Source organism: Dryobates pubescens, chromosome 4 (assembly GCF_014839835.1).
Source record: "Dryobates pubescens isolate bDryPub1 chromosome 4, bDryPub1.pri, whole genome shotgun sequence".
Taxonomy (NCBI): domain Eukaryota; kingdom Metazoa; phylum Chordata; class Aves; order Piciformes; family Picidae; genus Dryobates; species Dryobates pubescens.
In genome coordinates this window covers 10189304-10215887 of record NC_071615.1, presented here as the reverse complement: position 1 = coordinate 10215887, position 26584 = coordinate 10189304, and the positions used below count along the sequence as shown (strand labels likewise).

Here is a 26584-nt window from a genome sequence, read left to right as displayed (position 1 = left end):
TCTCCAGGCACTGCAGTTGGTAGTGGCTCCTCAGTGGTTTCCCAGAGCAACAGCTTGGTTCTAGTCTGGGTTTAACCCCTTTTCTTCTTGAAAGGCTGGAAGGACATTCAGAATGCTGGCAGGGAGGTGCAGGGGTGATGCTGGGAGCAGAATGCTGATCTGGGAACCCCTATGCTTTGTGTGATCTCACTGAGGAGACAAAACAGGTGATGGTTTTACTAATGATCCATTGCTTTTGTGTGATCTGCCCCCATCCCCAGGTCTCTTACCTTGTTTGGGCTGTCAGAGGTATCTAGATCTGTGTTGTCATCTGTAACTCATGCATGTACCTGGCATCTCTACCTCTATGTGCAGTGAGTATAAATCTGTGAAGTAGCCTTCACATCAGTGCTTGTCAGGAAGGGATGCTGGTTTTTCTCAGGCCTAGTCCTGGAAGAAGTGGCAAGGGTGTCATAGCCTGGATCCTTCCCTGCTGACCTCGGATCAGTGGAGGGCTGTGCAGCACGGGACAGTTTGCAGAAGCTGTGCTGTGTGTGGACACAAGCACCACTTGTGAGCAGATTGTTGCCATTTGCTGGGTCAGGCCAGCACAAAATGTTGGTGCTACCCCTGTGTTCTCAGGCAAACCTGCCCTGCTGACTAAGGTGTTTCTTCTTCAGTCTTCAAGTGCCAGTATTTTATCCTTTGAATGCAACCAGCTTGTGTGAAAATGCCATCTTGCAACCTATTGGACGTTGTATCCAGGCTGCTGCAGATGTCCAAACTCCCTCTTGGGATCTCTCTTTTTTTTATACTAACATGTTGGGTGGATTCTAGCTTGATTAGCTGCTCTGACCTAGGTGAACCTCTGGCAAAAGTCTTGTTTGGAGCTCTCCAAGTCCTTCAGACAGGAATGCAAGTGCATGCTGTAGCGATTCACTAGGGCTCCATTAGGATGTGTGTGAGGCATTTGATTATACTGCTCTCAAATTTTATTTTACACCTTCTGTACTGAAGTGCTGAAACTGAACATTCCATTCTTGTTCAGTGTAGTGGAACCCTCTTAATTAGGCAGCAGTTATTGCATCCCAGTGAACTCGGTAAATAAGGATTCCCTTGACGATTTTTAGCTTGAATTATGGAGGTTTGCTGAGCCCATTCCTGACTGTTTTCCACACTGCAGCATAGCTATTGAGGCTGTTTAATGAAGGGAGAGGCCAACTGATTCTGTGAAGTTAGAGCCAAGCTTTTCCTGAGTAGTTTAGCTGCTGGCTTTGACCCAAGCACCCTGTTAATTAAGGTAACACTGTGATAGACAAGGGAGGCTGGAACTGGGCAGCGGATCAGGTGGTGCTGTGCAGTGACTGGACCAAAGGTAATGGTTTTAATTTGAAACCATCTTATCAGTAAACTTATCAGTGATTAGAAATATTTAAGGGGTGAGTGTCAAGAGGATGGGGCCAGACTCTTTCCAGTGGGGCCCAGTGGTAGGACAAGGGGCAGTGAACACAAACTGGAACCCAGGAGGTTCCACCTAAACATAAGGGAAAACTTGTTTGATGTAAGGGTGGTGGAGCTCTGGAGCAGGCTGCCCAGAGAGATTGTGGAGTCTCTTTCTCTGGAGAGATAAGTTCACCAGGACACTGTGGTCCTGGGCAAGCTGCTGTGGGTGACCCTGCTTTAGCAGGGGAGTTGGATCAGTTGATCCCCAGAGGTCCCTTCCAACCCTCACCAGTCTGTGATGATGTAAAAGAGAGCAGATTTAGACTAGATATAAGGAAGACATTTTTTACACCAATATGGTGAGACCCTGGCCTAGGTTGGCCAGAGAAGTGGTAGAAATATTCCAGGTGAGGTTGTTTGGGGCTCCAAGAAACCTGATCTGGTTAAAGATGCCCCTGCTCACTGCAGGAAGGGTTGGACTATGTGACCTTTAAAAATCCCTTCCAAACACCCTATGATTCCATGTTTCTCTCTTCTGGTCTCCCTGGCCACTCCCAGCACACCATAACTCACTGCTGATCCATGGTCATAGCTTGCTGCCCTGGAGCTTGCCTCATACCACTTTCTTCACTGGATTTGTTACCTGCCTTTTCCAGCAGCAGTAGTACTGGGCAGCGGTGAGCACACAGTGGGATGCAACTATACAGTAGCCTATAGCCAAGTTATTAATCATCTTTATGCTCATTGAATTAACTTCTAAACTCATATTGGTTATCCTGCATCTCTTATGCAGTTGGATGTGTTGGGGTTTCATGCAATCAATATTTATAGCCTCCAGTCATTAGCAGCATCAAAGCTTTGGCTGATGATTTGTACACGTAAAGATGTTTAAAGTTTCTGATCTGAATGTCCTCTTCTCTGTGATGCTTCAGGTACCTTTTGTGGAGTTTCAGAAGTTCTTTGTGTCACAGAAACTTTGGGTTTTTTTTGCTGTCATGAACCATTTCATGTGCAGAATGAAAAGAATTAGTGTTCAGGCCTCTCAGGCCCACACAGGGTTGCTGACTCCACCACCTCCCTGGGCAGCACATTCCTATGGCCAATTACTGTTTCTGGGAAGAACTTTCTCCTCACCTCCAGCCTGAACTTCCCCTGGCATAGCTTGAGACTGTGTCCTCTTGTTCTGGTGCTGGTTGCCTGAGAGAAGAGACCAACCTGACTGCAACCTCCCTTCAGGTAGTTGTGGAGAGCAATAAGGTCTCCCCTGAGCCTTCTCTTCTCCAGGCTAAGCAACCCCAGCTCCCTCAGCCTCTCCTCACAGGGCTGTGCTCAAGGCCTCTCCCCAGCCTCGTTGCCCTTCTCTGGACACATTCAAGTGTCTCAACGTTCTTCTTAAACTGAGGGGCCCAGAACTGGCCACAGGACTCAAGGTGTGGCCTTACCAGTGCTGAGTTACAGGGACACAATGACTTCCCTGCTCCTGCTGGCCACATTATTCCTGATGCAGGCCAGGATGCCATTGGCCTTCCTGGCCAATTTGTCTCATTCTGTGTCCTGGCACTGTAAGGCTGGCTGAGATCCCTCAGCACCATGAATAACTTTAATAACTTCAGTCAAATCTTGGGAGAACCTTCCTTGGAGGAAAGAATGGAAATCCCCTGGAGAGCCTCAGGTGGACTGTCCAGAACACTTAGATTGGAGCACTCTTGTGCTGATCTCCAGAGTGATCTCGATGTTATCTCATAAACACAGGTTCTAATCCTCCAGTGTTGTCTTTCAGGTATAAAGATGATGTGGACAGCCCTACTGAGGAGAATGGGAAGCAAAAGGTCCTGTACAGCCTGGAGTTCACCTTCGATGCAGATGCTCGTGTTGCCATCACCATCTACTGCCAGGCTACAGAAGAGTTTGTTGGTGGAATGGCAGTGTAAGTCCTGGGCTTGTGGGCATGTGGAGTGACACAGGAGCTGTTGGGTGATGAACCTGTCAAACATCTCCCATTAATCACCCCCAGGGGCAATGCTGCCATGGATGGTGGTGAGGGAAATCTCTTCTTTTTGGTTTGTTTTGTTTTATGTATTCTGATAGTGTTGAATATTACTTTCACTTCCTTCCCCCATGTAGCCAACATCTTCTCTTCTTCCCTTTTTGCTTTGTTTTTTGGGTGTGAGGAAACCATTCTGTGAGCAACAAAGGAGAGGAACTCACAGCTCTATACTTTGTCAGCAGGATGTTCTAGGACATTAAAACAACCACCCTTCCCTTCAAATACTACCTGTTCTTTTTCCAGATCACTTAACTCTCTGGATTTCAGTGTTCCCTGTGACAGGAACACCTGGGCCACCAAAGTAAAGTTCAGTCTGAAACTTACATAACATGTTTGTGGAATGGAGGCCCACTGAAAAGTCCCTTTTGGCATAAGTGACCACTTACACACATGCTGTTGTGAGACTGGTTGTCAGGAGGATTTACCACCTCATGTGTTTGCTTAGCTGTAGAAAGAATGGTCAAAACATCATCTGTGGAATCTTCCTCATATCCTGGTAGAGCATCCCTGCAGATTTCAAAGTGTTTTTTATCTAAATGAGCTGGAGTGCTGTGTCCAGCTCTGGAGCCCTCAGCACAAGGAGGACATTAGTCTATTGGAGTGGGTCCTGAGGAGGCCACAAAAATGACTGGAGGGCTGGAACACCTCTGCTGTGAGGACAGGCTGAGAGAGTGTTGGGGAGAAGAGAAGGCTCCAGGAAGACCTTATTGTAGCCTTTCAGTGCTTAAAGGGGTTGATAAGAAAGATGGGGACAGAGTTTTTAGCAGGGCTTGTTGTGACAGGACAAGGGGTGATGGTTTGAAACTAAAAGAGGGAAATTCAGACTGGATACAAGGCAGAAGTTGTTTACAGTGAAGGGTGGTGAGACACTGGCCCAGGTTGCTGTGCTAGTTTACCACAGTCTTTCCCTACAACACAGAAGTGAGGGAAAGTAACACACACAAAAAAATCCAGAGTTGAGATAAGAGTTTACTGTAAATGAGGTAACACAATGCACAATTACCTTAGCCTGTTTGCAGAAAAAACACAGCAGAAAGCAGCAGCAAGTAGAAAACAGTGAGCTAAAAACCCAAGCCAGGGAGCTACTCCCCCATCCCTCCCTGTCTGGCTGCCATCCCAGTGGAAGAGCCAACATCCAAAACCCAGAACCCAAAAGCAGCAACCAGGACAGGAAGCCTCCCATGTTACAACCTAATCTTCAAGCCCCATAATACTTTGCTCCAGCCAGCACTTTCATTTTGAAGCTGATATTAGGCAGGATGGTTTTGAATAACATTTGACTTAACCAATGACAGTTGCCCAGAGAGGTGGGAAATGCCCCATCCCTGAAAGCACTGCAGGTCAGGTTGGTTGTGACTCTGAGCAACCTGCTCTAGTTGCAGATGTCCCTGCTGACTGCAGGGATGTTGGACTGGATAACCTTTAAAGGTCCCTTCCAACCTGAAGCATTCATGATTTAAACTGTTCCAAAGAATTCCTCTCTGTATTGAGAGCTGAGGTGGCTGAACTGTGCTCTCCCTGGTGTCATCTGGGTACACAGGAGCTGCTGGTACATTATGGCAGGCTTTGGAGGGCCATGGGACAAAGAATTCTGTTTTGTTCACTGAATGAAGGAAGATTGAGGCTGCAGAAGCTTTTGGCTTCCTCCTGTAGTGGCTTTTGGCTGACCAGTGTCTCTGTGCACATAGTGCTGATGGCTTCTGAAGTGGTGCTCTTGATTTGGGGGCAAATTTAGGTTTTGTTGAAGGGAGAAATACGTGTGATAGAGCATAAAATGCCTTAGGTGTTGTGTGCAAAGTATAAACACCCACTAATGATCAATGAAGAGGGTATTTTTAGCAATGAGACAAGCTCAGTGCTCTCATCCAGATGTGCATTCCTCCAAAGTGGTAATAAACTAGCTCCTTTGAAGTGCTTGAACATTCTCACTTGACAAACTCTGAGGACACTTTCTGTTTGGATCCAGTTTTTCCTGAGCAGAGCTGAATGCGGCAGGATGCCTTAGAAGTCCTGATAAAGTTTCCATGTTCTGTCTCTTAGGTCCTTAGGTTTCCTGTGAATTTAGTGCTAGTGAAGGTGTTGCAATGGCAGTCTTGGAGACTGAAGTCCTCTTTTCCTAACACAGGTGCAACGTGGAGAGGTGGCCAATATCCTTTGTACTGCCCTGCAGGGTTCCTTGGGTTTTGACCTAAGAGGGAAACCATCTGTGGGCTGCTGAGGAGAGCTGAGGGCCCCTGTGGCCAGGGTGGATGTATTTACATTATCAGGCTTTAGCCATTGGTTAAATCAGCAAGTCTTGCTTTACATCTTGATTTTTAAACTTGTTGGTTTACCTCAAAGGAGGATTTGTCCCTGGTCAGTAGCAATGAGCCACTTACAACGTGGTGGAAGCTTCCTATCAAACTTTGTGCTATGTTTTACAAAGAGCTTAAGTCTGTGAAGATATATACCTGGAGTTTAAAATGGCTTTCTGCAGACTTATGGTGTGGCACTTTGTTGTGACAAAATGGCAAAAAAAGAAAGTTTTCTGTAACAGAAAGCTGCACTTTTTAATTTAACCTGGGCCTTGAACCAAGCTCTGTTGGGCTGGAAGTGCAACTGAATCCTCTGAGACCCTCAGTGTAGTGTTCATGTTGGTTAAACTGCTCCATGGGGGACTCTGAAGAGACTGTCTTGTCAAGTTCTGCCTTGAATATTGATTGCTTAATGGAAGTCTTGTAGTTACTGAATATAACCAACTGTTCCTGGGCAGAGTGTCTTCTCTCTGGGCAGTGTTTCAGTCTTCTGTGTCTGACAGCTTTCCTCTCAGAACTCTGTTGCTTGATTGGAGGAGAAAAATGCTTGAGAATGCCTTTTACTGAAAAGTAGTGCTGTGCACTAAGCCAGTGACTGTCACCAGTGCTGCTGTCTGTTCTTTAGAGCTTATGCAGCAAATCTGAACCACCTAACTGCTTTTTAAATTGACTGTGAACAATTCCCAGGTAGAGTTTCTCTAAGTTAACACAACTGTCAACTTCAAAGAAAGAAAAAGGGGGGGGAAAAAGGAATTTTTTAATTCACCCTATCCATGGTTCTCTGAGAGCTGGGTCTCTGTTCAGCTGGCAGAGGAGAGGCCTTTGTTCAAGAGCCCTACCTGCCTCTGCATGAAACTAGGATCAGCAGTCGTTACCTGGTCAGCAAAATGTAGCTGCTGATACAGTGCTGCCCTGCTAGGGTGGCAGCAGGCCCCTGTGCACTAAAGCTTTATGTCAAAATCCAAAGCACTCAGATTCAGCTCCTGCTTCCACTGCTGGCCTTTTACTTAATAAATGATCTTCTCATTTCCTTGTAGTATGGGAGTGATGAACTGTCTGTCTCTGGAGTGGACAGTAAATGCTATAGAAGTGTGGGGAGTAGAGGGCTGCACCAGAAGCCAGGGAACTTCTTGGCAGGCATGATCCTGATTTCGTGCAGATGTGTAGGTAATAAAGTCTGAGGGAAGTGAGGTACAAATATAGACCTCATAAGCTGCTTTAATTCAACCCAGGCTATCCTTCCATGTGGAAGTGGCTCGTGGAGCACGTCCTGGGGCTTGTGCAGCTGCCCAAAGTAGGCATCTCCACTTCTCTGGATTTCCTGGCTGCTAGTAAAACCTTTTTCAGCTCTGATTTCAGCTTTGCAAAGCAATTCTGAAAGGGCAGTGCTGTAATTACTTTGATTTATTCTTTTGAAATTCTAGTGGGGGGAAAAAAAAAAACCCACCCAAAATAATTGGGGCTGCATTCTTAGAGCTCTGAGGGAGTGAGTGCATTTTTAGTGCAGCATCAGGAATGCAGCTTCCCCCTGCCTGGCCTGCTAGCTTTGCATTTTTTTTGCAGTTCCTTTCCTTCTGACAGCTGCATTCAAGGAACAAGAATCTGCAAAAGCTGCCTCCTCTATAAATTCAAAACTTCTCTGGCTGTAGCCAGCATTTGATTGGGAAAAAGGCCCTCTTTAAATCAAAATACTTCCCCCCCCCCCCCGACTCTCCTAAAATCCTAAAATGGGAGAAACTTTCTGGACCCTTGTCAAAGGCAGAAATTTTCTCCTGGTCCTCAGCCTGCAGCATGGCTCCCTAGAAGTGCTGAACAAGTTATTCTGGCTTCTCTGCTGACACAGCCACTGATCCTGATGGTATCAGTGCTTCTGCTCCTGTGAAGCTCCTGCTAGGAAGGTGGTTGTGTTCATACAGTTTGGGGTGAGAGGAAGGAGGGTGGGTGAGTGGGTGGCTGGCTGTGACCAGAGGCATAGCTTGTCATGGAGCCTCTTGCTCACCTGAGAGCCACAGTGCTTGGTGTGTCATGGGCCTGCCTTCAGGATTAGCTGATCTCCATCAGCAAACCTTGCTCTGTGCAAGCCAGGAAGCTTCCTCCTGGAGCTGTTTGGGCCCTGTTTAAAAGCCAGTGGCTTTATCAGTATGTGCTGCCTGTCCTAACCTGTCTCAGAGAAGCATTCAACAGACTTTCCCAGGTAATCCTGCTGGAAGATGTGCTCAGCCATACCATTTCCCAGCCAAGATCTTGGGAACATGTATCTCCCAACTGCTGCCTGCCTCTTGTCCTGAACTGTTGAACTCTGAGTTTCATGGGGAGCTGCACTATCACCTCTGTGGGACTGCAGCTGACCAGTAAAAGTCTGGAGAAGGCAAATGTGTGCTTCATGGGGCAGCAGAGGTTTCATCACCTCTGCAGCCCCAATGCCCTGGGGATGGTACCCAGCCCTTCCTTGTGCTAGTGCAGATGCAGTGACAGGTGAGAGGACAAGAGACAATGTGCAGTGAAAGTGTAGAAACAGGTGATAGGACAAGAGGAAATGGCCTCAAACTCTGCTGGGGGAGGTTTTGGTTGGAGATTAGGAAAAATTTCTTTGCTGCAAGAGTGGTCAGGCACTGAGACAGGCTGCCCAGGGAGGTGGTGGGGTCAAAGTCCCTGGAAAGTCCACGCTGGCACATGGTTTAATGGCCATGGTAGTTTTAGGTCAGTGGTTGGACTCAGTGATCTTAGAGGTCTTTTCCAGTCAAAGCACTTCTGTGTTTCTGTGATGCAGTGAATAGCTGAAGGACTCCCAGTTCATAGCCTGCTTTCTCCTGCAGGAACCGGTTCAGGTATTCATACCCTTAGATGTCTTTGATTTAGGAGACAGCTATGTTTTTTGGAACAGGCTGTAGAGATGTTCATATTCTCTTTTTATGTGTGCTCTGTGAATGCATCCTTTCCTTTTCAGGCAAAAGCCTTGACGTGCTCCGTTGCTGGGAGGGCCCCCGGGACTTTTCCAGCTGTAGCTATCCTGCTGACTGGCAGGAAGGATTGTGTAGTTAAAACATGACAGCAGCAGTTGTTTCCTCAGGGTAAGGAGTCAAACCAGCCCTGGAGCTGGAAGCACTTAAAACAGCCAACTCTAAAGACACGAACAAACCAGGCAGAACAGGAGCTGATGTTAAATATGAGAGGTTTGAGTTTTGCAACCCATTCGTTGTGGATGTTCCTTCCCTGGAGGTGTTCAAGGGGAGGGGCTTTTTACAAGGGCTTTCAGTGATAGAATGGAATAGAATGGAATGGAATAGAATGGAATAGAATAGACCAGGTTGGAAGACAAGGGGTGAATGGCTTTGAGCTGGAAAAGGGGAGATTTAGACTGGAGATTAGGAAGAAATTCTTTACAGTGAGGGTGGTGAGACACTGAAACAGGCTGCCCAGGGAGGTTGTGGATACCCCCTCCCTGGAAGTGTTCAAGGCCAGACTGGATGAGGCCTTGAGCAATCTGGTCTAGTGGGAGGTGTCCCTGCCCATGTCAGGGGTGGCAATTAGATGATCTTTAAGGTTCCTTCCAACCCAAACCATTCTATGAATCTTCTTTGGACAGAAAAGATTCTCTTCTCTACCCTAGTGATGTTGCTGAACTCTTTTTTCTTCTTACAAAGAGAAAACGCCACAAAAATAGGTCAGTCCAGCTCTGCAGCCTTTGCCCTTTCCCAGGGCTGTGCTGTTTGTGTTGCTGAAGCACACGTGGGTGTAGTGGATATATGTATTTATATATATATATATATTTCTCTTTTTTTCCCCCATCTCATTTCCTGGTGAGTTGTGCAATGCCTGCTCCACTCCTGGCAGGCAGACGTGACACTGCGGCGAGGATCTGTTCTGGCTGCCTGTGGAAGCTGGGGGAGAGTTGGTTCACAAAATGAAACCCAGCTGGAAGGAGCAGCTCAGCACATGGCTGTTCTCACTCCAGCTTGCGTAGCAGAGCCAGAGGCACTCAGATATTCCTTTGGTTATTTAATAGCCTCTGTCTATTCAGGGCCTCTGAAAGGTGCTCTGGCTGCTTCTGGCTGTGAGCTGTGGTGATTAATAGGAACTCTTTGTGCAGAGAGATTTCTTCTGTGTGAAGAAATCAGGGGCAAGTGCTGGTCTTTGCTAGGCACAAGCCTTGCCAGCCAAAGCCTGCTTTGATCCAGGCAGACACCAGTCCCCCAAGGGAATGCTGTAGTGTGCAGAGTTCATAGGCTGGAGAGCTGAATTCTCTAGATTGCAGCAAGCAGACAAACCCTCTGTCTTTAATGAGAGCTCTGGCCTTTGTGCCTCTCTGTGTAGCTGGTGTGTAAGCTGCCAGCTTTGAAGCCTGGTCAGAGTTGTGAGTGTGATGCTCTCACCAGTAAAGTCAGCAGCTGAAGGCAGACTCTGCAGGTGCTGGAGCGGGATATGGGCAGCAGGGTTTCATCTGCATGGTAAGATATTTGTTTTCTCCTGGAGGAGCCCTGGTAGGGCTGCAATGCACCAGGTTAGCACTCAGACATCCTCCAAACTCTGGGAGTCTCAGGGCTGAGTCATGCCTAACTGTGACTGACACCCAGGGCTTTGACCTTCTTCTCTGGACCTGCTCCAGCTCCTCAGTGGCACTTGATGCCATGGTTTAGCCATGAGGTCTGTGGTGACAGGTTGGACTTGATGATCTTTGAGGTCCCTTCCAGCCTTGGTGATTCTGTGAATGTTCTGTGAATATTTTGGTGATGTTTCTTTTATTAAAAAAAAAAAAAGACTTTGAGTGGAGACACTTGTTCAGCTTCCCTCATCCTCAAAAGCTGTTTGATCTGTCCCAAAATGAAAGGGGAGTGAGTATGTGGATGAGAGAGGTGGCCAATGTGCTTGCTCCACATCAAGTCCTGGCCCCTTTAAACACCAGCAGAACAAGAACATGAAAAATTCAAGAAAGCTGGGGAGGGACTTTTTACAAGGGCTTTCAGTGATGGGACTGAAGGGGTGAATGGCTTTGAGCTGGAAGAGGGGAGATTTAGACTGGAGTGGGGGCGGTGAGACACTGGAACAGGTTGCCCAGAGAGGTTGTGGATGCCCCACTCCCTGGAAGTGTTCAAGGCCAGGTTGGATGAGGCTTTGAGCAACCTGGTCTAGTGGAAGGTGTCCCTGCCCATGGCAGGATGGTTAGAACTTGATGATCTTTAAGGTCCCTTCCAACCCAAACCATTCTGGTTCTGTGACTGGCTCCCTCCTCCTCACTTGTAAGAGGACCTGGAGCTTGCCAGGCATTCACAGTCTGCGGCAGTGGAAGAATCAATTCCTGAGTACCCTCTAAAGATCTCTTGTAACTCTGCCTTCTCCTTGGGTCACTGCAAACTGCCATGCAGTGTGCATGGGTAGCTGCCACTCAAGAAAGAGGACTCTTCTTTTGTCCACAAGCTGTTCCAAGCACAGTTTGTCTCTTAGCCCTTAGTAGTCAAAACCGGTGCCTTGGGGCAGCACTGCTACCTGCATCCTGCTTTGCTCTGAGCAGTGAGGTCTGGATGGTGCTTGGCACAATGCTGAGGCAAGCTGGCTAGGATCCCTGCTTGGTGCTTCTCAGTCAGGAGTCCCTGTGTTTCTGGTAACAGGAACTGTCTTTGACTGCCCAAAGCAGCCCCAGTGCTGGGTGGAGATGTGAGTAAGGAACACAGCATTGAAGAAGTCTGCAGGAGCTGGAATGGTGCTCTGCTGAGAGCTTACCCAGGTGCTAATCAGGGAGGAGCACATTTGTATTGCATCTCTGCTGAGCATGTAACAACAACAATTTGACTGTGCTTAGCCAGGGGTTCCTGAATGCTAGGTGGCTTGGGAGCTTCTTAAGGTCTCCAGGTGCCCAGTAGCGAGTCTGGACTGTGTACAGGATGAGCCACAGGCTGAGTTTCTCTGGGTGGGCAGCGAGTGCTTCTCAGCTGATGGTGGAGGAGTAGAACTGGGCAATAATTTTAGTTTGCTTCCTCTTCTCTCAAATCACCATGATGCAGTCCTGGAGCTTCTCACCTGCCAGTTCTCTCATGCACAGCTGGTTTTGTGGGGTGGAAATGCTCGACACAGGGGAGGAAGGAGTCAGCATGGAGTATAAGCAAAGGTGTGTCAAAGAGCTTACAGCAGGAGGCAGGCTGCATGAACCCTTAGGACAGAGCTCAGGCTGCTGCAGTGTGGTGCCCTCTGTTGCTGGTGAGTCTCATCCTGTCAGGGGTACCTGAGCAAACAGACAGGTTTAAAAATGTGACTGGAGATTTCTTTCTGGTCTTGACCTAGTAGGAGAGACCCCACTTCTCCATTGTCCTGAGCTGCCAGTGTTCTCAAGTAGTTTTCTTAGACTTCCCATGTGGATGGAGACCTCTCATGGTGCAAAGTGAGGAATAACAGCTCAAACATTCAGATTTCAGCCTTTATGTGGGGTGAGGCAGCATGTTGCTTCTCTGCTACCCTTTATTAGAGCACACTCTCTTTTTCTGTAGCACAGCTCCGCAGAGCTTCTCCAGTACTGTTGCTGTAAGCCCACAGCACCACAGGCAGGGAATGGAAGACTTAACGAATGCAGCAGATGCCAACCAAAAGGGCTGGGCTTGGGCTGAAATTGCTTAGGCACTAATATGCAGGGTGCTTGCCAGGTTGTCCTGAGCAACACAAGGAGCCTGTACATGTGCAGTGGATCCTGTGCCTCACCTTAGGAAGATGATTGATCTCTGTGACAATCTGGGGTCACCAGCACTTGCCAAGGGAATTCACCAGGCTCTGCCCTGCTGGTGCTCTGCAACCTCAGCACTGGCTGCTGACTGGAGGTCTCCAGTGTTGTCAGGATGTTCAGATCCAAGTCTTAGAGGCAGTTTGCAATGAGAGCAATCAGGGTCACACAGCCTGAGGCATAAAGCTCACTTGAAGAAGCCTCCCTCTGTTGTGCTCTTCATCTCAGAAAATCTTTGTACCTGGTTTATTTCTTTTCTCAGGGGCGGTGAGAGCAGCAAGACTGTCCTCCTTGGAACAGCATTACTTGTTTCCCTGTTGTAGACTGGTTTGGGCTTCTGGTGCTGTAAGTGCAGGTCCTCCAGCCTTCCTGGCACTCATCATCAGCATGTTTACACCCCTTCCCCAGTGCTGCTGTGGTGCATGTCATCCAAGCAGTCTCTGACCTTCCACTCTCTGCACTTTATTTCTAATAGGTTCCCAACTTGCTGTCACCTTGGATAAGTCACTCTTCCATCCCCTGCTTTCCCAGCTGTAGAGGGAGAATTGTGCCTTTCTGCAGAGCTGGGAAGCTTTAAGAGCACCACAAAAGGAGCTAGATACAGGCTTGCTCTATTCATTGTGCTTGACAACTCAGTAAATAAAGCTTCACTCAATTGCTCGCCCTGTAATTCACACATAAAAGACCTGTCATTCTGATCTCTTCCCACACCATGCTTTAAATGCAAAGGATGGAGGGGGACCTTCTAGTGAAGCAGCACAATTTCAGCACAGTACAGAATGGTCTTTGAGGGTGAGGTGTTGTCATAAATAACACAATGCACCTGGCTTGGCAGGAAGAGCAGAGTGTGTGTGGTCTGCTTGGTCTTCGTCATGGCCTTCCAGACTTGAACATGGCTCTTGTGACACTTGATAGGCCTTCTGGTTCCTCAGAGGGTGCAGAGAAAAGCAGCAGCAGTAGGGAGCCTGGCTTTTCCTCCTTGGGTTTGGGAGGAATTAAGAATTTCTCATCATCTTCTGGTATCCAGGTCCTTACACCCTTGGCTGCAAAATGCATCCTAATGATGGTGTTTTCTGGCTCTGTGTTAGAGTGCTGGCTGGGTCTGGCCCTGGAGGGCAGCCTGCTGTCTCTGTGGGCTCCTGCACTCAGGCAGCAGGTACCTGCCAGAGCTGCAGAATTTGAGTGTAAAGTTTCCACAGCATAACTTAAAGCCAAGTTTGAAGGTTCAGGCATGTCCCCTCTAATCACCTCTGCCATCATCCAGCCCAGTCTTCACATCTCTGGTGTGATGTTCAGTTCTGCAGTTCCTGGTTGACTCAGCCCCAGGGGGGTTTCCCACGGTTTTTGACTTCCCTCTCTCTGGAAGTGAGCTGCCTGACCCTCTTGCTTGTGGAGACCAGAAGACATTACCTTGTGTGCAGAAACCCTTTGTGCTTCCGTCCCCTTCCGCTGTGCTCTGCTCCTTCACAAGGTATAGTTAGGCTGAAGGAACTTGGAGCTTTCCAACCTTTGCTTATGTCCCTAGTGATCTGTAAGTTGTGTCTGTGCTTCAGAGCAGCTGAATGTCCTCAGAAGTACAGAATCCCATGGGTTTTTGTGGGTTTTTTGGAGCAAGGATCCTCTATCTCTGCCTCTGTGCCCTCTGTTAACTGCTCTGCTTGACAGGACTCTGAATGAATCAGCCACATCAAATGCCTCCATGTCCTCTGGTGGGGTCTCCTCAGGGCTGGCAGTACTGCTACTCAGGTTATTCTTTGGGAGACACAATCAGCAAAATCTGAGGAGCTGCTTGTCAGGGGACCCTATGTGATATCCCAAGCTGAATGAAGGAAGACCTCAGCCTAGAACTCCTGGTGCTAATGTGACATCTGTCCCTGGAGCCTGTCCCCAGGCTGGCTGGTTGATCAAGAGCTGTGGCAATCAAGTTTCAACAAGTCTTCAAGCTTGTAGCTGTTCATTGTGCAGTGGCTGGAGGCCAGTGCTTTGCTCACCATGTGAAGCTCCACTTAAGAGGTGATGGTTAGTGGCACAAGAGAGAACATCCCATTACTGTGACCAGCTGTTAAAGTCTTTCTTGCAGGGCTGGAGCTAGACCTGTCTCATCACTGTGCCAGGGGAGGTTGGTGTTTCTGCAGTATAAGCCTCTAGGGCAAGGGATCTCTTACTTTCTCTCTAGTTTGTTAGCATGCTCTGAACACACAGTTAGTAGCTCAACAACAAAAGCTTTGGGAGTAAAAACAGCTTCAGATGTTCCCACCCTGCCTTCTCTCCCTTCTGTGCCAGTGTTGGCACTGCAAGAGGTTGTGTACCTCCAGCTCAGATATCACTCTCCAGAAAGGGGCAAAAACTCCTCAATCCTGCTTTGCCACTGAAGCTCACTGTGACTCACACCATCCATAGTGACAGTCAGTGGGCAGATAATGTGTGGGCTTTGGGTGCAGAAGATGGTGGATGGTATCTATGGTCCCATGCCAGAGATGTTCATCCCAGCATGGCAGTGCTGGCGTTTCAAGTGCTGGGCCTCGAACGGTGGAAGAAGGAGGCTGGCATGGAGGAGCGGGTGGTGTCTCTGCAGTGGTGTTGGGATGTTCCTGCAACATCTCTGGGGAAGCACATAAAGAACAGAGAGGTGAATTGGAATGACTCTTGCTTAGCAGGATGATGGTGAGCCAAGCAGTGTTCCTTACTGCAGAGCTGTCCTGGGGAGGCATAGGAGAGCTTTCAGTGGTGTGTTGGGTTCTGTGTGGCCACTGTTAGATCATTGCTCATTCTCCCTGGGTTTACTGCAGAAAATAAAACTGTCTGCCAGGCTGAAAGCATTGCCTAGGCCCTGGATTTAGTGAGCTGGTCTTTGCCAGGCTGATGCACCCCACTGTACTCCTCTGACACCCAGTGTTTCCAGGCAGGTCAGTATGGATCCAATCAGACCTTGCCTGTCTGCACTGCTTTCCCTTCCCTGCGCTCACCTTTTTGCTTTGACCTTTCCCTTCCCTTTTTGTATCCCCTCTGAATGGCTGACAGCCCCTGCCAACTTAGAGCTGCCACTTGTGGTTCCTGAAGGGTCAATGGGTGTGAATGAACAAGAGCCTAGCAGAGAGCCATCATTTGTCACAGCAAGTTTTCTTTTCCTCTCTTTCTTCAGGTACAGCACAAAGAATCCCTCTCTGCAGTCGGAGACAGTTCATTACAAGAGAGGGGTAAGCCAGCAGTTCTCCCTGCCTTCCTTCAAGATTGATTTCTCAGACTGGAAGGATGATGAGGTAAGTGTCTCCTCAGTGTCCCCTTTCCATAACCCTGTGGTCCCAGAAGCACTGGACTCCCATTTAGTGCCATGAGATGATGGTTGGAAGGCAGCCTCTCCCAGCTGCCATGGCATGTTTTGTGGGTATGAGATGAATGGGGCCTTGGGAGGAGCAGGTATGAATGCTGTCTGGGAACTTGGCAGGTAGATCAGGCAAACAGAGAAGAAACCCAGAGAGGCAACTGTTGGTATCTCTGCTCAGCTGGCATCCCAACATCTGGTGTAGGAGGGAGGATGCAGAGATTGGCACTGGAGCTCTTCCTGGAGGAGCCTGCCACTCCTCAGCCTCCCAAAGAGCTAGTGGAAACAAAAGTCTCTCAATCTTTTTGTTTGGATGTTTTGTTGTGTGTCTTGTGCTTGAGTTTTTGGCTGGTCCTCTGGAAGAGTGGTTTCCAACATTGAGGTACATGCAAGACAATTCACTGGGAGGTGGGAAGAACTTCAGCAGTACTTATAAACAGTATCTTATGAACAATAACTGTACCTATGTGCTCAAGATTGTTTACTGATGGGATGAACAGCCAAAATAGTTTGGAGACCACTGCTCTAGAAGAGTCCTGTTTAAGGGCCACATCCTGCATTATTAACTGTAGCAGCACAGTGTTGTGGGAGGATACTCTCCTTTCTGGGGCAGATTCACACTGGTGCATTAATGCTGAATAAGGGGATGCCTGCCTTTTTTCAGTGTAACTCATAACTGCAACCAGACAAAGGCTTGGTTTTAATTAAGCTCTGTGGCTTTTCCTACACAACAAGAACTGTAGAGTCCTATTGATTGTGGTATCTTTGAAAATTCCAACCCAGGCAGTAGCTCTCTGCTTCTTAAGCCTCTGAGCTGTGGCCCAAGGGCCTCTCCTGCATGTGATGCAGGGCAAGGAGTCCTTGGTCTTTCCTCTGCTCTGTGCAGAATTGCCATAAGAGATTTCTGATGCACAGGAGTTGCTCTGTAACTACTGCTAATATATTTGCTCCTGTGCACTCATCTCAGTGCTCATTTCCTCACCAAAACCTGTCTGAGAGTGTAGTGTATGTGAACCCTGGCAGATAACTCTGCCTTTTATTAAAAACTAAAAGAAACAAAGGAGAGAACAAAAAAAGGGAGGGGGGGGAAAGAAAAAAAGAGAGGAAGAAAAGTAGTCTCTCATATATGTTGAAAAGATTGAATAGCTATTGTCTTGAAGTTACTGTCATAATCAGTCTCGTGCCTTAACAAATGCCTTGGTGGTTACCAAGAGCCTGCAGTCTGATCTCCTGATGTCTTGGCTTCTCTGCCAGTATATGATTTCACAAGTTCAGCCTACAAAAGCCTGGAAGAGCTGCTTTTCAGTCCCTTCTGTCATCAGAGAGAGCTGGAAAGTAGGAGCTCAGATTGCTTTCTTCTTCAAGAATTGAGAAGCTTAATTTTCACTTTTGTTCCTGCCAGCAAGGTTTCAGCTTGAGAGCGAAAGTCATGTTCCTTCCACAGCTTAAAAGGAGAGGTGCTGTGGAAAAATGATCTTCTGGCTCCCTTTGCTTGATTCTGATACATCCTCTGTTGTCATTGATGTTGCTGGGAGCTCTGGCTGTGGAGAGAAAGTGGAACATGCACTGTGGTTGGGAAGTCTCCTCTTCTGTTTCAGCTCTGTGTACGCATCCGTCCTTGTCCTCTCAAATCCAGCCAAAAGTATGTTGCTAAATCTTAACTGACCACCAAAATGAAGCACCACATTCCTATGAGGTGTTCAAGAAACATGTGGACATCACACTTCAGGACATGGTTTAAATGACCACAGTGTTCTTAGGTTGATGGTTGGACTCAATGATCTTAGAGGTCTTTTCCAACCAAACCATTTCTGTGATTGTCTGGGACAGCTAGCAGAGTGTTATCACTCAGCTGTGTACCCTTGCTTGCCTCAGACTGCTGCCCAGCTTTGTTATTGAGGTTGTCCAATAACCCCTAATTAACTTCATGTTTATGCTCAGCATAACAGTCACATATGATGTGGTTCTTGGCTGGCCAGCAGAAAGGAAAAGAATGTTGTGGCAGGTTGTTATGTGGAAAGCTTCATGAAAGTTTCCTTTGTCTTTGTAATGTGCTGGTTTGTTGGCACGTTACAGTGGATGGCTTGTGTTGGGACAGCTGTTTCCAGATCCATAAAATGAATGTGGAATGTACCCTTAAAGAGGCATTTTGAGATAGAATCATAGGATGGTTTGGGTTGGAAGGAACCTTAAAGGTCATCCAGTTCCAACCCCCAGCTACGCTCAGGGATGCCTCCCACTAGCCCAGGTTGCTCAAGGCCTCACCCAGCCTGGCCTTGAACACCTCCAGAGAGGAAGCATCCACAGCCTCCCTGGGCAATCTGTTCTAGTGTCTGACTACCCTCACTGCAAAGCATTTCTTCCTAATCTCCAGCCTAAATCTCCCTTCTTCTAGCTTTGCTCCATTCCCTCTTGTCCTATAGCTGCAAGCCCTTGTAAAGAGTCCCTCCCCATCTTAGCTGTAGGCCCCTTTCAAGGCCTCTCCCCAGCCTTGTTGCCCTTCTCTGGACACGTTCAAGTGTCTCGATGTCCTTCCTAAACTGAGGGGCCCAGAACTGGCCACAGGACTCAAGGTGTGGCCTAACCAGTGCTGAGTACAGGGGCACAATGACTTCCCTGCTCCTGCTGGCCACACTATTCCTAATGCAGGCCAGGATGCCATTGGCCTTCTTGGCCACCTGGGCACACTGCTGGCTCATGTTTAGGTGGCTGTCAATCAGCACCCCCAGGTCCCTCTCTGTTTGGGAGCTCTCAGCCACTCCAACCCCAGCCTGTAGCTCTGCATGGGGTTGCTGTGGCCAAAGTGCAGCACCCAGCACTTGGATTTGCAGCCCGAAATTTATGCCTGCAACACTTGGCAGAGCCACAGCTGTGTGGCTCATGGGCAACAGCACAGCTGGCTGGTGGCTGACCAGGTGTCTCATCTCCTGCTGTACAAACATCAGGGATTTCAGAGTGAGCATCAAGGTCAGGTTGGATGAGGCTTTGAACAACCTGGTCTAGTGGAAGGTGCCCTTGCCCATGGCAGCAGGATTGGAACTGGATTATCACAGACTCACAGAATCATAGACTTGTTAGGGTTGGAAGGGACCTTAAGGATCACCTAGTTCCAACCCCCCTGCCATGGGCAGGGACCCTTCACATTAGATCAGATTGCCCAGAGCCACATCCAGTCTGGCCTTCAAAACCTCCAGGGATGGGGCTTCTACCAGCTCCCTGGGCAACCTGTTCCAGTGTCTCACTACCCTCATGGGGAAGAACTTCTTCCTAACATCCAGTCTGAATCTACCCATTTCTAGTTTTTTTCATATTCCCCCTAGTCTATCACTCCCTGACAGCCTCAAAAGCCCCTCCCCAGCTTTCTTGTAGCCCCCTTCAGATACTGGAAGGCCACAATTAGGTCTCCTCGGTGCCTTCTCTTCCCCAGACTAAATAGCCCCAACTCCCTCAGTTATCTTTAAGGTCCCTTCCAATCCAAACTGGTCTAGGATTCTAACATTTAAGTTGTAATTTATTTGAGGAGGAACCATTTTCAGCTATGTTAAGGCTCACAGTGAGAACCACCTTCCCTCCATCCTGGGGGTTTTGGGTTGCTGTGTGTGCTGATGGCTATCTTGATAGTTTATCTTTTGAGGGACTGGCTGGAAAAGATGCTGCTGCAAATGATTTTGGGGCTGCAGGGAACTGAAGGAAGCTCCAAAGTGTGCTGCAGTGCTTTGAAACAGGTTTCAGTTTTCAGCAGTAAACTGCAAACAGACCACCTGGAGCAGCATGGTGAAATGACATCTCTTTCTCTCTTGGCAAGAGATAAGACAAAAGTCCCCATCAGTAATTAACAGAACCCACCAGAAATCCAGTCTCTGAGCCAGTTCCGTTCCTGGCACGGGGCAGTGTTTGTAAGGTTGCATTTTTCTTGTGTTTGTAAGAGGATGATGGAGCTTTTGAAGTGCTGGAATGAAGTGCAGGGTGAAGGAAGAAATCGAGTCTGTTTTCCTTGCACTCAAGCAAGATCTTACATTTTCACTCTCACCAATTAGAAGGTCAAGGACCTGAATTTCATAACATGCCAACAGATGGGAATCAGTCTGGTGTTTCCTTAGAGTGTTGTGTGAGCTTACAGATTTTTCTCCATCTTCCAGAGCTCCGTTGAAGAGTCACTTTGGTTTCCTTTGGTGATGTAGGGAGCATGATGCCTACTGCTGTGCTATAAGTAGTGTATCCTATCATATACAACCAAAACTATGGCACTAGATGTATTTGGAGAGACTTTTCCTGCTGCAAATCACTCAGGAGACTTTAGGATCTATGGATTAGTGAGAAATGCAAAGGGAGATGCTTTGCTTTGCTGGCCATAGCTGGTGTTCAGTGCCGTGCTGCCCGGGGAGGTGGTGGAGTCGCCATCATTGGAGCTGTTTAGGAGGAGACTTGATAGGGTGCTTGGTTGCATGGTTTAGCATTGGAGGTGTTTAGGAGGAGACTTGATAGGGTGCTTGGTTGCATGGTTTAGTTGATTAGATGGTGTTGGATGATGGGTGGACACAATGATCTTGAAGGTCTCTTCCAACCTCATCTCCTTCTCCTTCTCCGTCTCCGTCTCCTTCTCCATGTTGTAGTTATTCTGGTTGACTCCCTTTGAAAGTTGGTGCCTCAATTTTCAATCCCCCTGCTCTGTTGTGTCATTTTCAGACAAGGGACTGGAGGCCTGTCAGAAGGACCTTCATTGCTCTGCTGTTAACACTATCTGGAGTGTTGTCTCCAGGCAAGGCTGGTGTGAACTGCCTAACCTCATCTCATTTCTTTCCCTCAGCTGAACTTTGACTTGGACCGTGGAGTGTTCCCTGTGGTCATCCGAGCAGTGGTGGATGAAGGGGATGGTAAGAATGGTGCTCTGCTCCCTTGGTTTTCCTTTATCCCTCTCTGAGTTTGTTTGGCTGCTTCAGGGCAAGCCTCCTTTTGCAATGATGAAAACATTTTACTTGTGGGAAGGGCCTGGGGAGTCTTCCCAAAATAAAAATGCTTCATGAGTTCACCTCAGCTTCTGTGTGTGGAAAGGGCCCAGCTGCCCACAGGCTCCTACATGAAAACATCCTTTTAAAAACAGCCTCCATTTTTAGCAGGACAAATGGCCAGGTATTTAGTGCTGGAATAGTGTTGAGGAGAACTCCTGGCTCTGCTACCAGTGCCAGGCACAAACTGGAACAAAATTCTTCTCTCTTTGGTTTTTGCATTTGAAATGTGTGAAGTAAGGGGGCAGTTGGTCTCTCCCCTTCTTGGAGGGCTAAGTTGTCTTCACAAAAGCTACAGCTAAGTGTGGAGTGGACCTTCTCCTAGGGATGGTCAGAGAAGAAGAAATGGCTTTGAGACACTCAGGCTGCTGTTAACCAAACACAGGTTCATTCAGCAGTGTCATGTTCTCCTGCCTTTTCTGAAGGCTGCTAAATAGTTACTTCTCTTTGATGAGAAACAATATTGATTATTTTTACAGCCTGTGGCATTTGGAAGAGGGAAATCCAAGGCATGTTTGCTTTGTCACTCACCTTGCACAGTATTGTCCTCAGGGGGGGTGTGTGTGCTTTTGGGCAACGTGTGTTTGCACTCATTCTGAGTGTCAGCAATGGAAAGGCCTCAAGGGAGTGACATTTCCTCTAAAACTGGGGGCTGTTGTGGTCAGCAGGGCCAACATTTTACTGCTTTTGTACAAAATTTAAGAGTAATTAGAAGGGGAAAAATAATCCTTTAATTGCATGGTTTAGTGCAGTCACCTGTTCAGTTTCTTCTGTTGTAGATCTGAAAGGATATGGCCAGCAGGAGCAGGGAGGTCATTCTGCCCCTGTACACTGCACTGGTTAGGCCTCACCTTGAGTACTGTGTCCAGTTCTGGGCCCCTCAGTTTAGGAAGGAGGTTGACTTGCTGGAACAGGTCCAGAGAAGGGTAACAAAGCTGGGGAGGGGTTTGGAACACAAGCCCTATGAGGAGAGACTGAGGGAGCTGGGGTTGCTTAGCCTGCAGAAGAGGAGGCTCAGGGCAGACCTTATTGCTCTCTACAACTACCTGAAAGGTGGTTGTAGCCAGAAGGGGGTTGGTCTCTTCTCCCAGGCAACCAGCACCAGAAGAAGAGGACACAGTCTCAAGCTGCACCAGGGGAGGTTTAGGCTGGAGGTTAGGAAGAAGTTCAACACAGAGAGAGTGATTGCCCATTGGAATGAGCTGCCCAGGGAGGTGGTGGAGTCACCATCATTGGAGGTCTTCAGGAAGAGACTTGATAGGGTGCTTGGTGCCATGGTTTAATTGCTTAGGTGGTGTTGGATGACGGGTTGGACTCGATGATCTTGAAGGTCTCTTCTAACCTGGTTTATTCTATTCTAAAGTGCCCAGAAACTCAGTGCATTATTTTACAGCCCTCTGAGCAGAACTGAAACAGAGCTGAGTGAACCAATTGAAAGTCTGACTAACCAAGCACAGTGCAAGATGAAGGAAATTACTTCTAAAGTGCATCTATTTTTAGTGATTTCAGGCACTGTTAGTAAGATTGACTTACATGTCTACTTCTTGACCATAAAGCACCTTCCTCTGCTTACGGAGCTTTTGGCAAAGTGTTTGTACTTCCTGATGTTGGGCATGCCTAGAATGACCAAAAATAGAACAGGAGGCAGCATGGGAAGCATACATTGATGTACATGCCATGCCCTGTCTAAGCCCATAGTGTGCTGTCATCTATTTTACTAATCTGGAAAGGCAACTGCTTTTAAATCCTCCCCTGGCAAGAACACCAGCACAAGCCTATGTGACACTTCAGCAAAATTTGAGGAAGAAGTGGTGTGTTTGGGTGCTTTTTTAGCTGGTGGGACTGGAAGGAGCTGGCCTGGTGTGTTGGGAGCCCCTGGAAAATTACAGCTGGCCTGTAACTGCTGGTGTTCAATCAAAGGAAAGGGCAAATGAAACTAGCAGTCAGTGAGATGTTGGTTTGGACTGAATTCTGCCAGGAGATGTTTGCATGCCTTGAAGAATGTCAGCTTGCACTGTTAGCCCTTTCCCATTCCTGCCAGCAAGCTTACTCTCAGGGAGAGGTACAGAAAGCCTGTGGGAGGGTTGGAAGTGCTGCCAGTTGCTGTTAAACCAGATGGATTTATTAATCTCTGTGATAAACTCAGGTAATTAAACCCAGGAGTTTTGGCGGGGAGAAGCAGAAGCCCTCTGAACACTTTGTTTTATTTTCCCTTCCCAACCTCTGAGAACAAAGTGGGATAGTTTGAAGCAGCCATGGTAGTGAAGGCATGTCTGTGTAGGGTCCACCACAGAGCCCAGCAGTGTGTGCTTCTTGCCCTGCAGGAGTGTGTGATGAGCCAACCTGAGGACGATGTAGTGAAAGGTTTAAATTGCACAAGGAGATGAAAATAGAACTGCTGCCACTTTAGGCATTGTGAATGGACTCAAATTCAGCTCGAGGTAGTTTTATACTCGTGCTGTTTTCAAGGTTTAGGCAGGACTGATGGAGCAGGTCCAGAGGAGGGCCACCAAAATGATCAGGGGGTTGGAGCACCACTGCTACGAGGACAGACTGAGGGAGCTGCGGGTGTTTAGCCCGGAGAAGGGAGGGCTCTGGGGAGACCTTATAGCAGCCTTCCAGGGAGCCTGCAAGAAGGATGGAGAGAGACTGTTTACAAAAGCCTGCAGGACAAGGGGCAATGGCCTCAAGCAGATGTAGATTAGATATTAGGAACAAGTTCTTTACTATGAGGGTGGTGGAACACTGGAACAGGTTGCCCAGGGAGGGTGGTTGAGGCCCCTTCCCTGGAGATATTCAAGGTGTGAAGCTCAACAGGGCTCTGGGCAACCTGATTTAGTCCCTGCTGACTGGGGAAGAGGTTGGACTAGATGACTTTTGGAGGTCCCTTCCAGCCTGGACCATTCTATGATTGCTCTTTCTCTTTGTGCAGTGGTGGTTGAGGTGACAGGTCATGCCCACGTTCTTCTGGCTGCCTTTGAAAAGGTGAGTTCTTTTTTCCCCTCCTCTCTGTCCCCATCTTTGTGTACATATGAATACTTCCAGGGGTCATTAGTTTGTGTTTATATAACAGTACCTTGGAGTCCTGGCCTGTGACTGGGGTTCCTGGGTGCTACTGTAGTACAAATAATTGCTTGCAGCAGTTCCTGTGTAGCCTTTAATTACCGTTTGTACCCGAGCTGGTCACTCAGCTAATTGTAGCTGCTGTTTCCTGTGTGTGGAGAGAGGGTGGGGCTTGGTGGCAGTGATCTTTGAGGATGGAAGGTGTTGACCATGGCTCCTGCTGTGCAAAGATCTCTTTGCAGAACCGGATCTGCTGTGTCCAGACCTTGTTGCACCATTGTTTGGCCTTAGTTTACAGGTTAAGACCAAGCCCTTTGAAAGAATTAGGATACATCCTGTGGGAAGACCTGAAGGTCCACTCCTTTCCAGTGGCATATTTGATGTAGCTGACTACTGCCTACCCCAAAAGGCTAAACCAAACTGTGTGCATAAGCCTTGATAACAAAGCCTCTTCCCATGATAACTGGGCCCTGAAAACAGTTCCAAGATCCCTTACTGCACCATGTTGTGTCTGGTTGTGGTAATACTGCAGACACATAGCCTGGGCAAGTGATACTTGTAGTGACATGTTAAGATGAGGCAAGAGATGCTGGAGGAGAGCTGGGCACATCGAGAGCAGCATCATTAGTGCTGTGCTGTTAGAATTCCTCACTTTCAGGTTGCCACACGGCTGACTTCTTTTTCTCAATCAAAGTTCAAAGTTGCCAGGTCTTAACCTGTTCTTCCTGGGCAGATAGTGTGAATGGTGACAAGCTGAGTCAGAGGGCATGGGAAGTACAGTCAGTCCAAAGGAAGCCCTGTGGCTGGAAGATGCTCTAAGTGTACTAGGTTGCTTTTCTGTTGGACTTGGTATGTGAAGAAAATGAGCTTTCCTGTGTCAGAAGCACAGTGTTCCTGAGCACTGGGTCTGTAGGTAGTTCTCTACTCCCATCTTTCAGAAGGGAGGTAAACAGCTGCAGCACCCCTGGAACTAGGGCAGGGTATTTCTTCTAGCTTTCTCTTCCAGCTGATCTGAAATACTGGAATGCCTCAGTCATCATTCAGCAGAACTGGGAGAGGACAGTGTGGGCAGTGGGTCCTTGGGGAAGGCTGTAGTGTTTGGAGCTGTCATCTTGGTGGCAAAGTGATGGAGAGGGAGACCTCTTAGCCATGCAAAGTGATTGTTCAGCCATTTGTGGGGAGGGGAAAAATAGATGAGACCATCAGCTTCCTGCACATTACAGCCTGGTTTTGAAGTACTTCACTCATTTGCCTTCCTCATCTGCAAGCCTCACCTGTACTGCCCTGGCTGTTGCCTTCATGGCTTTTTGGTTGTAGCTGGGTTCAGATTAGGCTTTGGATGTGATGATGTGAGTATGAGTTATAATTAAAAAGGAGTATGTCCAGCTGCTTTTCCCCAAGTATTCAAACAGTGCTCTTGCAGGAAGCCCAGCCTCTGTGGTCATGCTTGGATCTGGTCTAGCATACCATGTCCAACACCTTCCAGAAAAATACAGCAAAATACATATTGGGAATGTGTCAGCACAAGGGCAGGAGTGAAGCTTTGGAAATACTTGTCTCATGAGACTGGAAAGTGGCTTGAACTGCACCAGCTCTGGAAGGTTTTCAAGGGCTATAGGTTAATTCCACCCACTGTGCAGAGTCTCTTGAGTTCTCTGGATGCACAGAGGTAATGGCAGAAGGCCCTGGAATATTCAGGGAGCTGAATGAGGTGTGCAGCAAAACTGGGAACCAACTGAAGCTGGTCAGGCCATTCCATCAAGGCTGGATTATGACCTCAAGAATACCAAGTGCTTCCCTTCTTCTGTTCTGTGTGTGCTGTGAGAGGGAGATACTGTCTGGTGGGGCCACTTCTTCTCATCTTTCACTGAATGCTTAAAGCAAGATCAAAATCTTTCTTTTATTAAAAGGTCACAGGGCAAAGTGCTTGTGGAGTTCTTTCAACTCCCTGTTTGATTAAAATCCACTGCCCATGCTTAGAATAATTGCAGCTTTTGAAGTGTAGGTCCATAAATCCAGAGGAGGCCCTTGCTAATGAGCACTGCTGCTGATGACCAGAGCATGCTCAGAAGCCAGCAGGCCTTGGTAACTTCCTATTTCTGTGCATCTTTTAGATCAGAATAGTAACCTTGATGCTATGCCTAGTCTGGCCTTGCAGCTCTTCCAAAGGCAGAAACCTGGCACTTAGTGTTTGCCTGGCAAACAGGGACTGCTTTGTCCCTTGGTGCTCTGTGGTCCCTTCCTCTTTAAACTCCTTCAGCAAACAGCTGCAAGTCTGCAGCTGTTCGCAGCAGCAGGGTCTGCTGGGCTCCTTTCCTGCTCTCTAGGCTGTGGCAGGAGAGTTGGTTTCTTTCAGTTTAGTTGGCCTTTGTGGATGATGGAGGAATGGTTAATTCTATTCTACTCTACTCTACTCTACTCTGTTCTATTCATAAATTAGAAATAGCACACAGAAGTGCTGGCACTGGCTGTATACAGAGGTGTTCTAGCCATGCCTGCTGCCACTGAGCAAATGAAGGCCTGGAGGTGGCCACAGAGCTCTGAAAATGGCAATGTGGAGCATGTGTGAGTTGTTCCTGACTCCATGCAGTGGACAGGCCCTGTCCTCACCCTCCTGCCAGTCCCCTTCTCTCTTGGATGGCTCTCTAACTGGGTGTTATTTACAGTTAACAAATAAAGGAGGTCACAACTGGAAGGAGGTTGGAGCCAGGTGTGGGTCACTCT

At 48.0% G+C, this 26584-nt stretch overlaps 1 protein-coding gene across 4 annotated transcripts in view; it reads left to right on the top strand.

The window, feature by feature from the left end:
* The window catches only part of MGRN1 (mahogunin ring finger 1), a 59284-nt gene that overhangs the window by 15959 nt on the left and 16741 nt on the right, over window positions 1-26584 (top strand). For all 4 annotated transcript variants that reach the window (XM_054180482.1, XM_054180481.1, XM_054180483.1 and 1 more), the window contains exons 4-7: window positions 3203-3349; window positions 15612-15729; window positions 20599-20665; window positions 23730-23782. In XM_054180482.1, the coding sequence (XP_054036457.1) occupies window positions 3203-3349; window positions 15612-15729; window positions 20599-20665; window positions 23730-23782 (385 nt within the window). The remainder of the gene's footprint in view (window positions 1-3202; window positions 3350-15611; window positions 15730-20598; window positions 20666-23729; window positions 23783-26584) is intronic.